This window comes from Mus pahari, chromosome 22, assembly GCF_900095145.1.
Source record: "Mus pahari chromosome 22, PAHARI_EIJ_v1.1, whole genome shotgun sequence".
In the NCBI taxonomy this organism is placed as follows: domain Eukaryota; kingdom Metazoa; phylum Chordata; class Mammalia; order Rodentia; family Muridae; genus Mus; species Mus pahari.
The window spans coordinates 11,756,758-11,771,539 of record NC_034611.1 but is presented as its reverse complement, the minus strand read 5'-3'; the positions used below and the strand labels follow the sequence as shown (position 1 = coordinate 11,771,539).

The 14,782-nt window shown below is 41.2% G+C and overlaps 1 protein-coding gene across 4 annotated transcripts in view; it reads right to left on the bottom strand.

Annotated features, from left to right (window-relative positions):
• Rgs20 (regulator of G protein signaling 20) overlaps nucleotides 1-14,782 on the bottom strand; it is a 148,948-nt gene that overhangs the window by 15,180 nt on the left and 118,986 nt on the right. For all 4 annotated transcript variants that reach the window (XM_021222191.1, XM_021222193.2, XM_021222192.2 and 1 more), the window contains 2 exons: nucleotides 6,389-6,531; nucleotides 367-450 (listed from right to left, as the gene is read on the bottom strand). In XM_021222191.1, coding sequence (XP_021077850.1) covers nucleotides 367-450; nucleotides 6,389-6,531 — 227 coding nt within the window. The remainder of the gene's footprint in view (nucleotides 1-366; nucleotides 451-6,388; nucleotides 6,532-14,782) is intronic.

Genomic DNA, 14,782 nt, shown 5'->3' with positions numbered 1-14,782 from the left:
TATATATATATATATATATATATATATCTTAATAATATTAATTCATAAAAGAAATACAATAATACAATAGTCAAGGGAAGAAATATAAAAATAAAAGCAATACAAAGCTGGGTAGTCAGGAGGGATCAACTTCTATTTGTGATTCACTATTGGAACTGAAGAATGGGTTGACTTTTCTTCCCTGTTATGAGATAAATGAAAAGGAATTCTGCATGGAAAGTTCAAAGCCATACTGAGATCTGATGTTAATACATGGTAGTCATAGGAAAATACCTGTGTTCTGTTGAAACGTACAATGCCAAAAGCAAAGGGGGAGATTCTGGCATCTCTGTCAGTACTGTGAGCTAATAAAATACAAGAGTTCACCTTTCTTCACATGCTGGAATGTCTGTTCTGAGTTCGTGAGAAGCTCTTTGGGGTCTCTGGTCTTCTTGGTTTCTGACAGTGAGGCTGTAAGAAACGAGACAATTAATTATGTCTCAGATGTTCGAAGGAACATATTTTCTAAATGAGTATTTTAAAAGGCAATTTTAGATACTCAGACAGAATTGCCTCTTTCAACAATGTGATCCCAAATGTTATTTTGAAGAAAACTATAAGCAGGCTGGAGAGATGGCTAAGTGTTTAGAACACTTTTTGCAGAGTTCAGGTTTAGTTCCCAATACCCACATGGGTGCGATGTTCCAGGGGATTGGATATCTTCTGTCTTCTGTGGACACCAGTCACACATGTGATATAGTAACATATATGCAGGCAGAACACACACATAAATATAAAAAATAAATTTTTATTAATAGTAAAGAAAACAAGCCAGGGGTGGTGACACCCACCTTAAAAACCAGCATTCGGAAGGCAGAGGCAGTGAGGAAGTAGGGGGCTGGTGAGAGGGTAAAAGGTTCCACTGCCCAAAATGCCAAAATGCTCTACACCTATAGCTGCGAGGCAGATGAGTTCTTCCTACTATCTGAGGAACTCTCAGTCTGTTTTTCCAGGCAGCTGGACCAGTACACACTCCTTCTGAAATGTCTTGGATCCTTTCTCAACAGTTGTTAGCTTGGTGGATATAAAATGCCGCGTGATTTAGATTTGCATTTTACTACTGACTGATGGTGCCGAGCCTCTTTCCATATTACTGGTTGTCACACATTTTCTCTGAAGACCTGTGTTTTTCAATTCCTTGACATTTAAATATCAGTTTATCTTTTACTCTCAAGATGTATGGCTTTGTGGATTTTAAAGATTTTCTTTTTATGTACAGGGGTGTTTTGCCTGTATTGGTGTCCATGTCCCTCGTGCAAGCATGCTTGGTGTCTGCAGAGGTCAGAAGAGGGTGTTGGGTAGATCCCTTGGAACTGTTGTTACAGGTGTTTGTGAGCTGCTATGTGGATGCTGGGTCTGAGCCCATGTCCTCTACAAGCCAGTACTCTTAACAGTGGTAGCTTTATATATTTTATTAGATATGAACTCTAATGATAGTTATTTTTATGGATTTTATATTCTTCTTCTTTACTATCATTTTAATAATGGATCCTTGGGACTTCTGAGGTGTTTTTGCAGCATCTAAACATAAAGAGGATTTTCTCTCTTTCAAGTTCTAGGCTCTATCTTTATGCTTCCACTTAGATGATGCCCATAACACAATGGCAAACGGTGGGAGCAACTGTGATGTCCTTGTCTTACTCTTGCCTTTAGCAGGTACATTTCAGCATTCCAACCACAAACCTAGTGCTTCATGCATGCTGAACATACGCTTTGCCACTGAACAGCCCCGTCAACCTCTAAAAATACATTCTTATTATTCATGATTAAGGCCTTTTGTTTTGGAATGGTATTCTGGTCATTTTCCTATTTTATAAAAAGTCTTTCAGTCTGCTTTTAGCAATCAGTTTTTTAAGCTTTCGGTGGGGGTGGGGCGGAGAATGGAAGGAGGGAGGGAGGGAGAATGAGGGAGGGAGGGGAGAGAGAGAGAGAGAGAGAGAGAGAGAGAGAGAGAGAGAGAGAGAGAGAGAGAATCTATTTTCCTGTAAAGGCAAAATCATTAAAAATTCAGGAATCCTTTTGACTTATTTCTTTTATGATATTAAGGCTAAAGCCTTTCAATAAATAATGGTTTTTAAAAATGAAACAAAACAACAACAACAAAAAGAACCCTTGAGAGGCACTGGAGTTGCATCCTGTCTGGGGGAGCATTTATCCTGCCTGACTTCCCGGCTTCTTTGTAAGCAGAACACATGAGTGCACAGTGGGTCTGAAAGAGCAAAGAAAAAAGGGAAGTATGACTCTGACACAAGGCTACAAAGAGAATTAGAAGCTCTACTGTGAACTGAATCATGCAAAATTTACGCACACTTTGACATTTTCCCATCTTATTTTGCTAAAGCAGAAATCGTTTAAAGGGGATGGTGCACTCCAGAGACATAGGGCTGTTTCGTGGTTCACTTGGTTAACAGGGTCTGCTGTGGCTGTTACCCCAGAGGAGAGTGATGAACACAAACCAGCAATGCTTGCTTGGCCTTACCTTAGCAGTGCAGTATAAGACTCAGACCCTCCGACTCACAGAAGAAAAAAATTAAAGTTTAACATTTTTATTAGCATATTCTAATTACGTTTACTGACCTTTCACACATGCATGTAATGTATGCTGGTCATATTCACCCGTTACCCTCCCTTGTCCTCTTCTTGCTCCCACTGATCCCCTTCCTCTTTCCAACCAGTCTGTCCACTCATATGCCCCCTTTTGCTTCTTCTTGATGGCCTAGCGAGTTAGAGTTCCTTATATGAACATAGGTGAAGTGCTATTTACAGAAGCCATTCACCGGCAGCTAAAGCATTTATATTTTAGAGAATAAAAAATCAGAGTGCTTCCCTTTTTATTAGAGAACTAGAATTCTGAGAAAAATGTCACTGGGGCTTAGAAAACCAGTGCTAGTTCTCTTTCTACAAAGTTTGCTCGACTATGTCTACCAACACAGACATCTCTTAAGAGAATGCTGAGAAAAAAGTCAAGGACAATTATGTTGTTTTCCACTGATGTGAAAAAAAACACATTATATTTTGGGATAATTATGAATCCATTAATGTTTGGGAAAAATGAATCCCAACTCACATAGACTTTGCTGTCCACTCCTACCCTCTACCTCAGAAAGAACCACCAAGCTTAATTTGCTCATCATTCCTGCTGAGCATGGTGCTTCTGAGTACACCTATGCAATTGGATGTTATCTAAGTGTTATTTTACAATGTCCGTTGTTCTGCAGTTGCTTCCCTACTCTAGTACACGAACTGAAATGACAAAGGCGTAAAGCCACCAAGAGGCATGGATCCACTGACTTCCTGTTTATAAACTAGGGAACTACTTGCATTTTTCTCATGGAAACGAATGCCATATCAAATCCTCACAGACACATTCTTTGTGCATGTACCTCACTATTTATTAGGTGGTTTTCTAGGGACATATTTAGAAGAGTGTATATTCAACTTGCCTTTTCCCCTGCTTTTTTATTTTTAGACAGGGTTTCTCTGTAGTCGTGGCGGCTTGGATTTATCTTAATCTTGTTGGGAGGAGAACATATAGATTATCTTTTCTGCATCATTTCATTGCCTTATTTTTCATTTGGTGATTATTTTATGTCCTGAAACTCTTCATATATTCTGGATGTGAATTGTTTTTTAAGTACATTGTAATTATCTTGTCTAAGTATGTTTTACCTTTTTTTTTTTTCTTTTACTGCTTATCTCTGTATGTGTATGTCTGTACAAGTGAATGCCAGAGGATAAAACCAAGTGGCATTTCTCAGGAGCTACCTACCTTGTTTGTTTTTTATTTTATTTTATTTTATTTTTTTGACACACTCATTGGTTGAAGCTTGGCTGGCTGGCCAGCCAGTGAGCCTTAAAGAACTGTCTGCCACAATATCCTCAGATGCTGTGACACAAATCTGGCATCATAGCTACCACGCCAAATTTAGGATTATTTTCATTTCTTCTTCTTCCCCTTCTTCCCCTTCTTCTTCTTCTTCTTCTTCTTCTTCTTCTTCTTCTTCTTCTTCTTCTTCTTCTTCTTCTTCTTCTTCTTCTTCTTCTTCTTCTTCTTCTTCTTCNTCTTCTTCTTCTTCTTCTTCTTCTTCTTCTTCTTCTTCTTCTTCTTCTTCTTCTTCTTCTTCTTCTTCTTCTTCTTCTTCTCCTCCTCCTCCTCCTCCTCCTTCTCTTCCTCCTCCTCCTCTTCCTCCTCCTCTTCTTCCTCCTCCTCCTTCTTTTCCTCTTTCTTCCTCCTCTTCCTTTTAAATGTTTTTCTTTTATCTTTTTTCTAAAGCATATTTCAATTTATTTACTTATTTCTATTTTATGTGCATTGGTGCTTTGCCTGCAGGTATGTCTGTATGAGGGTGATTTTCTGGCTCCTCCCTGCCACTGGAGTTACAGAGATTTCTGAGCAGCCATGGAGGTGCTGGAATTGAACCTGGGACCATGGGAAGAGCAGCCATCTCTCTAGCCCCAGGGGATTTTTTTCATTATAGCTATTGTTTTTATTTTCAAAAAATAACTCTTTTCTATTGTAGAAGCCAAAGGGGCAAGGACACCACAAGAAAACCCACAGAATCAACTAATCTGGGCCAATAGGAGTTCACGGAATCTGAACTGACAGTCAGGGAGCCTCACGGGATGGCCTAGGCCCTCTGCACATATGTCATGGCTGTGTAGCTTGGTCTTCTTGTGGGACTCAGTGGGAGCAGGGGCTGTCTCTGACTCTTTGCTTGATTTTGGGACTCTTTTCCTCTTGCTGGGTCATCCTGTTTAGTGTGATGTGCCATGTTTGCTTGATATCCATGGGAGGGGAGGGCCAGAGAGGACTGGAAGGAAAGGAGGGGAAGAGCTGCAGTTTGGATATAATATGAGGGAGGGAGGAAGAGGGAGGGAGGGAAGGAGGGAGAGAGAGGGAGAGAGGGAGAGAGAGAGAGAGAGAGAGAGAGAGAGAGAGAGAGAGAGAGAGAGAGAGAGAGTCTTTTTCAGTATCAAAGTATTGCATTTTCTTCTTGGCCTTTAAACCACTTGGAATTTATCTTGAGTCTTATGTTATTTTGTTTCCAAGATGAGGACTTGAGAGGGTGGAGACGTGGTTCAATGGTTCAGAGCACAAGCTGCCCTTCCAGAGGACTTGGGTTTAATTCCCAGCAACCACACAGCAGTTCATACCTGTCTGTAGCTCCAATTCCAAGAGATCTGGAACCTTCAGACATACATGCAGGCAAAACACCAATGCTCATAAAATAAAAATAAATAAGATAAGGGGACTTGATATGTTGCCCAAGGCTAGCCTCTATCTCTTGAATTCAGGGGCTCAGTCAAACCTTCTGCCTCAGCCTTCCAAGTAGCTGGGATAATAATTTTACACACCCTGTATAGCCTTGCTTTTCATTTCATATATAATACATATATAATGAATATACACATATATCTTCTATATTTGGATACCAGTGGGTGAAAGCTCCTGTACCTGGGAACCTTAGTTTGATCCCTGGAATCCACGTAACTGTGGAAGGAGAGAATCAACACCAGAGGTTTTTTTCTGACTTCTACACATGGGCTATGCCACACAAGCCCACATGTACACATCGCGTGTGAGCAACGCAACCTACATACAGTGAGGGCCATGATAGACTTGAAATTTCTAAGTGATGCCAAGTTTGGCTGGCACTAAGCCTAACCTTACACTTAAGCCTCTGTGTCTCTCACATACGTCCTTCTGGATTTTTCTTTACTAAGCAAAGTGGACGATATAGTTTCAAAAAATTTCTGTCTCTATTTTAAGTACATAGTTTTTTTTCATTTATCTTTACCAAAAACAAAATTAGCAGCATGAAAGCAAGAGCTGATAAAAATCCAGGCTTCAAAACCCTCATTTCAAAGATCCGTCTTCAATTCCAAATCCTCCACAAAGACATTAGATAAAGTTAAAGCCTTTTTAGCCATCTTTGCAGCGTTTCGACCCAAATGTTAACATACGCTTATAACTGTTCTACATGTTCTCTAGTTGCTAATCTATGCTAGCCTTGTCTGAAGTGTTGGTAACTTTCTCAACAATTAGATGTAGCCCTTTGCTACATACATATGTATTGATGTCTTTCGCAGGCACCCAGTAGCTGTTTTAAACATATTTTCAGGCCAAACATGGCACATGCATGTAATCCTAATATGTGGGGAATAAAGACTTAGTGGGGGGTATCTGTGTCAGGAGTTCAGCATCCTCCTTGACCACAAACAAAAGTTCTGAGGGCAGCCTAGGCTGTCAACAAGCCAAACCAAACCCCACTTGCTAGATGTGTCCTAAACAGGCTGTACTCAAAGGCCCCTCCCAATCAGCACCTTAGTCAAAAGCTCCCAACTTTACCAAGAACAGCTGCAGCAGCAGCACCAGCAAAAGCAGCAGGCATTGGAGCCCCGGCCACCCTGCTGGCTTGGGACAGAGCCCTGGGTCTCACTTCCCCCGCACATCTGCCGCATCCGCATTTCGGTCTGCTCAGGTCCCACAGGCTGCAAAAGAAAAAGACTGGTTAGACCCGAATGAGGGGCTCTTGTGTCCTAAACCCAGGGTTCCATCTGTTTGGCTCGCAGAGAAGACACAGTGTGGTAACACCCAGTCCATTTTTGCAAACTGGTGAAAAGTGCTTTGACTCTGATGATATTTTATTTAGCAGAGTTAATGGAGCAGGGTGTGAATGTAGGACCCCCTTTCGGGGACCCCCACTCGAGTCTCGGGAAAGGGCCCACCCAAAGAAACATGAGAGACCTTCTTGATGTAAAAATGCAAGGTAGTTTAATGGCGGAGCTCTGGGCCGATATGTATCTCATGCAGGAGACAGAGGAATCGACCACGAGGCTCGAAAGCTAGGGGTTTTTATAGGGAGAGGGTCGGGGGCTAGGAGGAATTGGCGAGGTTTCCCACAATTGGCTCATTTAAACATCAGCAGAAAATGATTACACATCAGCAGAATAGTACGTGCAAGTCAGGATGGCAGGAGACCTGAGGGGCGGACACTTATCTAGATCAGCGGAACATTTGACAATGGGCCTGTTCAGACGTGCCCAGGGCCTATTCCATTATATTCTCAGCCTCAGGCTTCTAAGCTTGCAAACAACTTTTTCTTTGGACTATTTGACATAAGTTACATAAATCAGGCCTCAAATTTTATCTTAAATTTCATTTCCCTTCATGAAGTTCCAGGAATAAAATGGAGAACAGGCTTACCCTTAGGTAGTCTACTAAGGGAGAAAGTGAGTATACAGAGGTCACTGCTAAGTTATGACCACAGAAGTGTTTCCCAGGCCTCAGGTTCTCTCTGGACTAAACCACAGCAGAGCAGTTACAAGGGACAGCACAACCACACTGCCCAGGAGTCTGAGCATAGAGATGGATGGATATAATCTATCCCAAAATGATCAGCCACAGTCACACTAAACAGGTCTCCACAAGATCTCTCAGAGGAGGTGGTGGTATGTGGCTCAGGTTATAGCCAGATCCACGAATCCTGTTAGCAACTTCAGTAGGTATGTGGTGTTTGATAAAAACCCTACCTTTCTTCCATCAGAGTAGCACTAAGAACACTGCTTACTATGTAGCAATTGCTTAGTATTTCCCAGGAAGCCAGACCTAGAGCCAGCCTGGGGCCTGTCCAGTCATTGGCGAGACCAGTCCAAAGCTATCTAACAGATTTATGACCTACAGCCTGGGTTTTGTTGTTGTTGAAGTTTAGAAGTTCAAGTGACACGTGGGCATGTAAGCAGCACAAGAAAGGAGAAATGTGCTATACTCAATTTTGCTTTCGATAACTATCATTTCATTCTTGATGACGCTAATTGAAAGCTAACACACACACACACACACACACACACACACTTTAAATAGGACTTTAGAGATAAGTACTAGATTTGTTTATTCCTTTGAGTGTGATATAATCCTATGTGCAATTGGATTCATTCATTCATTCATTCATTCATTCATTCATAAATAAGGTCTTGCTATGTTGCTCAGGCTGGCTCTGAACTCATATGCTTCTCTTGCTTAAGCCTTATTTATGAAGAATGGCATCTGGGTTTCTTTTAAATAGCTTAGCACGTAAGCTTTAGGACAGCAAACGAGAACTAGCAAACAGCTTCCTGACCCTTTACATTCACAATACCTAGATGCTGCTCCATAATACCTTAGGCTGGACTAAGCAGGTCAAGGTTCACAGCCTGTGTAGCTTCTGTATCAGAAGGAAGAGGCAGAGGTATTTGCCAAATTCTCTATCATGTTCTATGGGCTCTACTGAGAGATGGCTTCAAGACAGAAAGATTCTCAAATGTCCCCAGGATAAAAACACCACCACACATCAGGATCTCAACTCTTCTGTGGTTGCAACAGAAACACCGACCAACAATAGTTTATTTTACTTCAGGATACTGAGACATAAGGATAAGTCAGCACAGTTCCCAAAGATGTGTAGAGTCTAACATCTCCAGGCAGCCATGTTCTAAAAGATTTGATACAACTTTTGGACACAATGAGGAGGAGCCACCTTTCTCTGGGATGCTTGGCAGGATTTCAGCATAGGCTAAAGCAGTGGAGAACATGGTTAAAGCAAAAATTAATGTTGATATGGTTTTATTTTAAGCATCCTCGCCATATTTGTTTTCCTGTAAATCAAGAAAAAATATTGGCGGTGAGACACACTGACTCTCCAACAAATGTGGACTCTCCACTGTGCCCTGGATGCCTCAGTCAAGGACCATCAGTCAAGTAGTCGGCTAAATCACCCTTCGACTAATACTAGCAATTTTGAAGACATCGCTTGAATAAACACCTAGGAAGCAATCACAGCTTCTTGCTTCTTCTCCTGAAGGGCCAGCTTCAGTCAGAACTGTTCCGAACAGTTGGTACTGGACTGTTTGCAACCACATACCCTAACAAATTCTATCAGGATCTGAGTTCATTTTGAGTCAGTTCAGAGGGGAATATGCCCCTGGTGGGACTACTGTGACTGGTGCAAAGGGGACAGTGTTATGATTGATGGAAAAAACAGACTTCCATGTGCATGAAAGATTTGATGTAACTGGTGCACTTTGTCTCTTCAGTGGGTATTTACCCTTTCAGTTCAGCTCAGCAGGTGATCCAGAGGAAACCTTCCTGTGCTGTCTCCCCTGCGGTAAAAAAGCTAGTCTCTTCTTGCCTACTTTTGGGAGACTGAGGCTGACCTAGCAAGGAAGGAAGGAGCAGCAGAAACAGTGGAAGAGTGGTATGTAAGGCAGAGACACAGGAACACCACCCTGAGAAGCAGCAGATGTGGCGCCGAGCACCTACAGGCTGAGCCTGAGAAATCAAGTGCTGACAGCACTGACTACTTCAACGTGGAGAGAGCCGCAAAACCAGCTGCCAACTGAAGCAGAAGCAGCGAAGGGTGGCAACTATAGCAGTAGCCATAGCAACAGGAGGCAGTTAAACATTGTAAAACAGCCATATGAATAAGAACAAGAAGAAGAGGAGGGAGAGGAGGAGGAAGAGGAGAGGAGAAGGAGGAGGAGGAGAAGGAGGAGGAGGAGGGAGAAAAGAAAGGAAGAAGAGGAAGAGGAGGGAGCGAAGTATGAGAGAAGAGAGAAGAAAAGAGGAGACTGAAGGATAGAAGGCTATAAAGAGCCAGAGAAGAAAAACTACAGGCTGTGGCAGTTAGACAAGTTGAAGACATCTGTCAAGCTTTTGGAACCAAGGGTCTTGACACCCCAGGCCTGGGTACTGTAATACTGAAGAATCTTGAGGTGCACATGTGATATAAAGCTGGAGGGAGTTGCTTACTGCTGTTTCTGCCTGGCTGTCGCACTGGCTGCTGTCAAACATGGAAAGGTACAAACACTACCTAAGCCTAGTACGGGAAGAGTTCCCTTCACTACCCCTGATCTCTAGGTACACAAAAGGACTCTAGGCAGCTGTTTGCTACCATTGACTCATTTTTTTAAAAGCCTTAATTGCTTCCTAGAACGGAGAAGGATTGTTACACAAAATGTTCAAGAATGATGGTTTTTGTTTGCTTTTTAAGGCAGAGTCATTTCGGCCAGTGTGAGGACTGAAGTTATTTCCTGGTATAGCGTGGAGGAGATCTTGTTGATTTAGTTCAGAGTAACCATGGAGAAGGTGGAGCAGGTGGTGACACAGCTTTGGTGGATGAAGCTGGATGCAATGAACACCAACAGCAAGTGGGGGAGAATCTCAGGGAAGATCTTTGCTTGGACACCTTTAACAGAGACCAGATTTTCCAGATTACTGAAGGTTGTGAGGGAGAAGATGAAAAGGCCAGACCCGGGACACTTCGTACAGGCCAACTGGCAATATGTACCTGCATCCTCTATGTGGTGGTTTGAATAAATATGCCCCCTCCGTAGATTTCTATTTGAATGCTTGGCCCATAATGAGTGGCACTATTAGGAGGTGTGGCCTTGTTGAAGGAAGTGTGCCACTGAGGGGGTGGGGCTTTGAGGTCTCCTATGCAAAAACTATACCCAGATTGGAACACAGTCTTGCTGCACCTTTGATTTCTTCATAATATATATTCATATAAATATAATATATATATATATATATATATATATATATATATATATATATATATATATTTCAGATGACCTTTTTCACATCGTACTAAGGGGTGTCTCTGTACTTTCATTTGTTGATCCTGTGCCAGCAGAGAGCTAAGTACTGGCAGAATTTTGGTATCATTTCTATGGCCCATAGAAAATACAGGTTATCTATTTTGTAAATATTTGTCCTTCCTTACCTGCCTAAAGACGATCTAGAGATGGACCAGAGGTTGTCTTGATGCTGATTGGTTATAGTAACTGACATTCATAACTAGAGCAGGAAGTTGAAGGTAAGCATGGAAAGGAATAGACAGAGCCCGGAGCAGAGAATGGTATGCAGCTAGCCGCATGGTAGGTCGTGGGCTAGATCGTGGGCATAAGTTTAAATGGTAGCCAGGAGACTGCACCAGCAAAAGGTCTAAGCTTTAAACTTTTTTAGCAGCATCTGTGTTTTATTTATATTGCTGGTAGGTGTGATAAAGTCCCATGAGATGTGTGTGTGTGTGTGTGTGTGTGTGTGTGTGTGTATGCTTCATCCTGGTTATTTTTGTCAATTTGATGTAAAGCTAGACATATCCAGGAAGAGAGATTAATTATTAATAGTTAACCTCTCTTCCTGGATATGTCTTATCTCTCTTATTAATAATCTTATATTAACAATATAACAATTTAATAATCTCTTATTAAAAATCTCTCTTATTAATAATTAATCTCTCTTCCTGGATATGTCTGGCTTTACATCAACTTGACAGAAATAACCAGGATGAAGCAAGGGGGGGGGAGCATGGGATAGGGAGTTTCTGGAGGGAAAACTAGGAAAGCAGATAACATTTGAAATGTAAATAAAATATCCAATAAAAGAATCTAACCAGGATACTAAGGTTCTCTCTCAGCTTGCTATACTATATAAAGCAGTAATACAATGCTGTAGATTCTTACTCTATTTCCAATACTGCCTGGTGATTACACTCACTTGTACCTCTATGAGGTTAGCTTTCCTTTACTTTATTTTTTTATTTATAATTGTTATTGGTTTATTGGTAGTGGATTTTTTTTTTTTTGAGACAGGGTCTCTCCATGTAGCCCTGGCTCTCCTGGAACTCTCTTTGTAGAGCAGGATGGCCTTGAACTCATAGAGATCTGCCTGCCTCTGCCTCTCAAGGGCTGGGATTAAAGGCGTCTCAAGATTTGCATTCTAATTTATAAATCCTCCCACTTTTTTTTTTCTCAGTGTTTCGTGTCTCAGTTATGTCTGTGGATTTTTGCTTTAGAATCATGACCTACTTAGTCTTCCTGTGTTATCAGCCTTTCTTGTATAGTCTCACAGAATTTGTACCTATGATTTGTCAATTGTGACATTTTAAATCATGCAAAGCTTCGATAAAGAAGTGTACATAAGTACACAGATTATTTCTATAAAAATTGCTAGCAACTTATCAAAAATTCTCAATTAGTGGTCATGAATTTGCTCAACAGCTATGCGCTAAAATGTTTAGTGTATTTATACTGTACCCAGCAGAGCTGTGATGAAATATGGGAGCCAAGTCAGAAGCCAGAAGTGGTGAAAGAAACGAGTGTTCAAAAGAAGAGAACACCAGGATGGGGAGTCTCCGGCTTACAGAGGTTACCCAACACTTGCACTGGGCACTTCAACATCAGCAACACAAGCAGCAAATACTGACAGTTGTCTAACATGGACCCTATTAAACTATTTATATTTGCTTATGCTTTAAATTTTCCTTAATAGAGTTTTAAAATTTTGAATTCCACTAAATTTAGGCATATGATTTAAGGAGAAAATTTAAGCATTTTCTTCTTTAGACAGTGAAGCAAATTATACAAACACATATCTTCATGTTGAGTCATAAGTACTTAAACAAGAAAACTCTATTTTAGGACTTTCAATAAGTACTATTCTTTTGTTATTTGACTGAAACTGACTTGGTGACATCTTAAGAAAGAGCTTTAAAATCTACCCACCTGTCTATGCACTCATCTACCCACCCATCTCCACCAGCCTGTATATTCACCTATCTTTACCCATCTCTCTATCTGCCTATCTAACTACCTACCATTTTTAATAAGGCAATTATTTATTCTTTGAAGATTTGGTGGAATGTGATTGTAAAATTATTGGAAGCTTTTAGAAGTAGTTTGTTGACTAGGGATTCAATTTCTTCTACTTCTTTTTAATTTTTTTTTTTTTTTGGTGTGTGTATGTACGTATGTTTGTCATATGTGTGCAGGAATCAACAGAGGTCAGAAGTTGAAATCAGATCGCCTGTCACCAGAGTTACATACAATTGTGAACCTCCTGAGGTGGGTACTAGGATTCGAACTCAGGTCTTCTGGAAGATCAGCAAGCACTCTTCACCAGTGAGCCAGCTCTGCCTCCCCTGGTTTCTTCTTTATACTTGTTCTTTTGCTAGCTTATCCCACTTTTAAAATCAGAATGGCATTTTTTAACTTTTCGGAAACTATTCTGTCTAGTTTTCAAATTTATTGGAACTCATTATTCCTATTGGTAATTGTCAGAACAAGGTGTCTTATATTATTACACAATAATTTAAAAGATAAACCTAGTATAGTAAAAGCTTCCTATAAAATATACATATATGAAGGTGACCTAAACAAAATCGCCAACTACTGGGGGAGACAGAGTACCAACTGAACATTTCTTGACACCAAGAGAAGCTTCCAGTACTAACAATGGACTATATCTAATTGTTATCATTGGAAAGGGGTAAGTTCCACACAACCCAATCAGGGATATAGCTTGTTCTCTACAAACGGATGGTAGGGCCCTATTGTTGCAGACAACACCTGCACAACTCCCTGAACACAAAAGCTGAGCTGGCAATAGGCTGCTTAGTCATGGCACTGGAGTGTACTCTGCATGCTAGCAAAGGAGAAGGGTAAATCACCAACCTAACAACAGACTTTTCCGTCTACAAGAGGGACCTTCCTCCGAGATACGCTGGTGCAATAGGTGGTACAAAGCTTTGGGAGTAACCGACTGACATCTGATTCAAGTTGAAGGCCCACTCCATGAAATAGAACCCTTGCCCAATACTGCTTGAGTGGTCAAGAACCTGAAACTATATAGGCCAGAGACTTGGGGTGAAACCAAATACTACTGCTTACTAAAGAATGTAGCAATACATTGGTTTCTAATGACCTTCTGCTATACTTGTGGATCAGTGCCTTGCTCAGCCATCATCAGAGAAACTTCCTCCTGGAGCAGATGGGAAAGAATACAGAGACTCACAATCAGACCTTGTGCAGAGAGTAAGAGACCACAGAGCACTGTCCCTAAAAGGGTGTCTCCATCAAACCTTTCCCTTGGCGTTCAGGGAACCCTGTGGAAAAGGAGGCAAAAAGAGTGTAAGAGCCAGAGGGGATGGAGGACACCAAGGAAACCAATAAAGCAACATGGACACACATGAAGGCACAGAGACTGAGGCAGTATGCGCAGGGTCTGCACAGGTCTGCATCAAAGGGGGTCCTAGAGCTGGAGGAGCAGCAGACAATGCCTCCCTGCCTGACTCAGAAGCCAACTGATAGACAATTGTAAGTGAAACGTTCGTTTTCTCTAAAGAAGTCTCACTGGGAAAACAAACCGCCTTTTAGGGTTGGTCCCAGGCCCTGCAGAAGATGGCCAACATCAAACCTATGGAATGACATCGTTGGAGGTTCTCTGTCTCATAATGTTAGTCAGAGTGGCTTATTCATTTATTTGTTTCCTGCCTACAGGACAGGGTCATTTTATCTATGTTATGGCTTACAGTCTCGGGTTTTATGGGCATCCATGCAAATGTGAGTCTCTGAATCTCTAAGCATTTCTTTGGCTTTTCTTGTTTGGTTGTGTGGTCATAATTCAGTTTCTTTGTTTTTGGCTTATCTTACCCATTATTCCTTAGATACCTGTTTGCTTTCTAAAAAAAAAAAAAAAACCACAGAAAAGATGTGGCTCTGAATAGGAAGGAGGTTGAGGAAAATAAAGAAGAGTGGGGGGAGGGGGACTGCAATCAGAAAAACACCCTGAAAAAAAAGAAAGAAAAAAAAAAAAAAAAAAAAAAAAAAAAAACACCCTGAAAAAAAAATCTATGTTCTTTTTCTCTTTTTTGGCTTCTCTGTGTAGACAGCCAGGGCTGTCCTGGAACTCACTCTATAGACC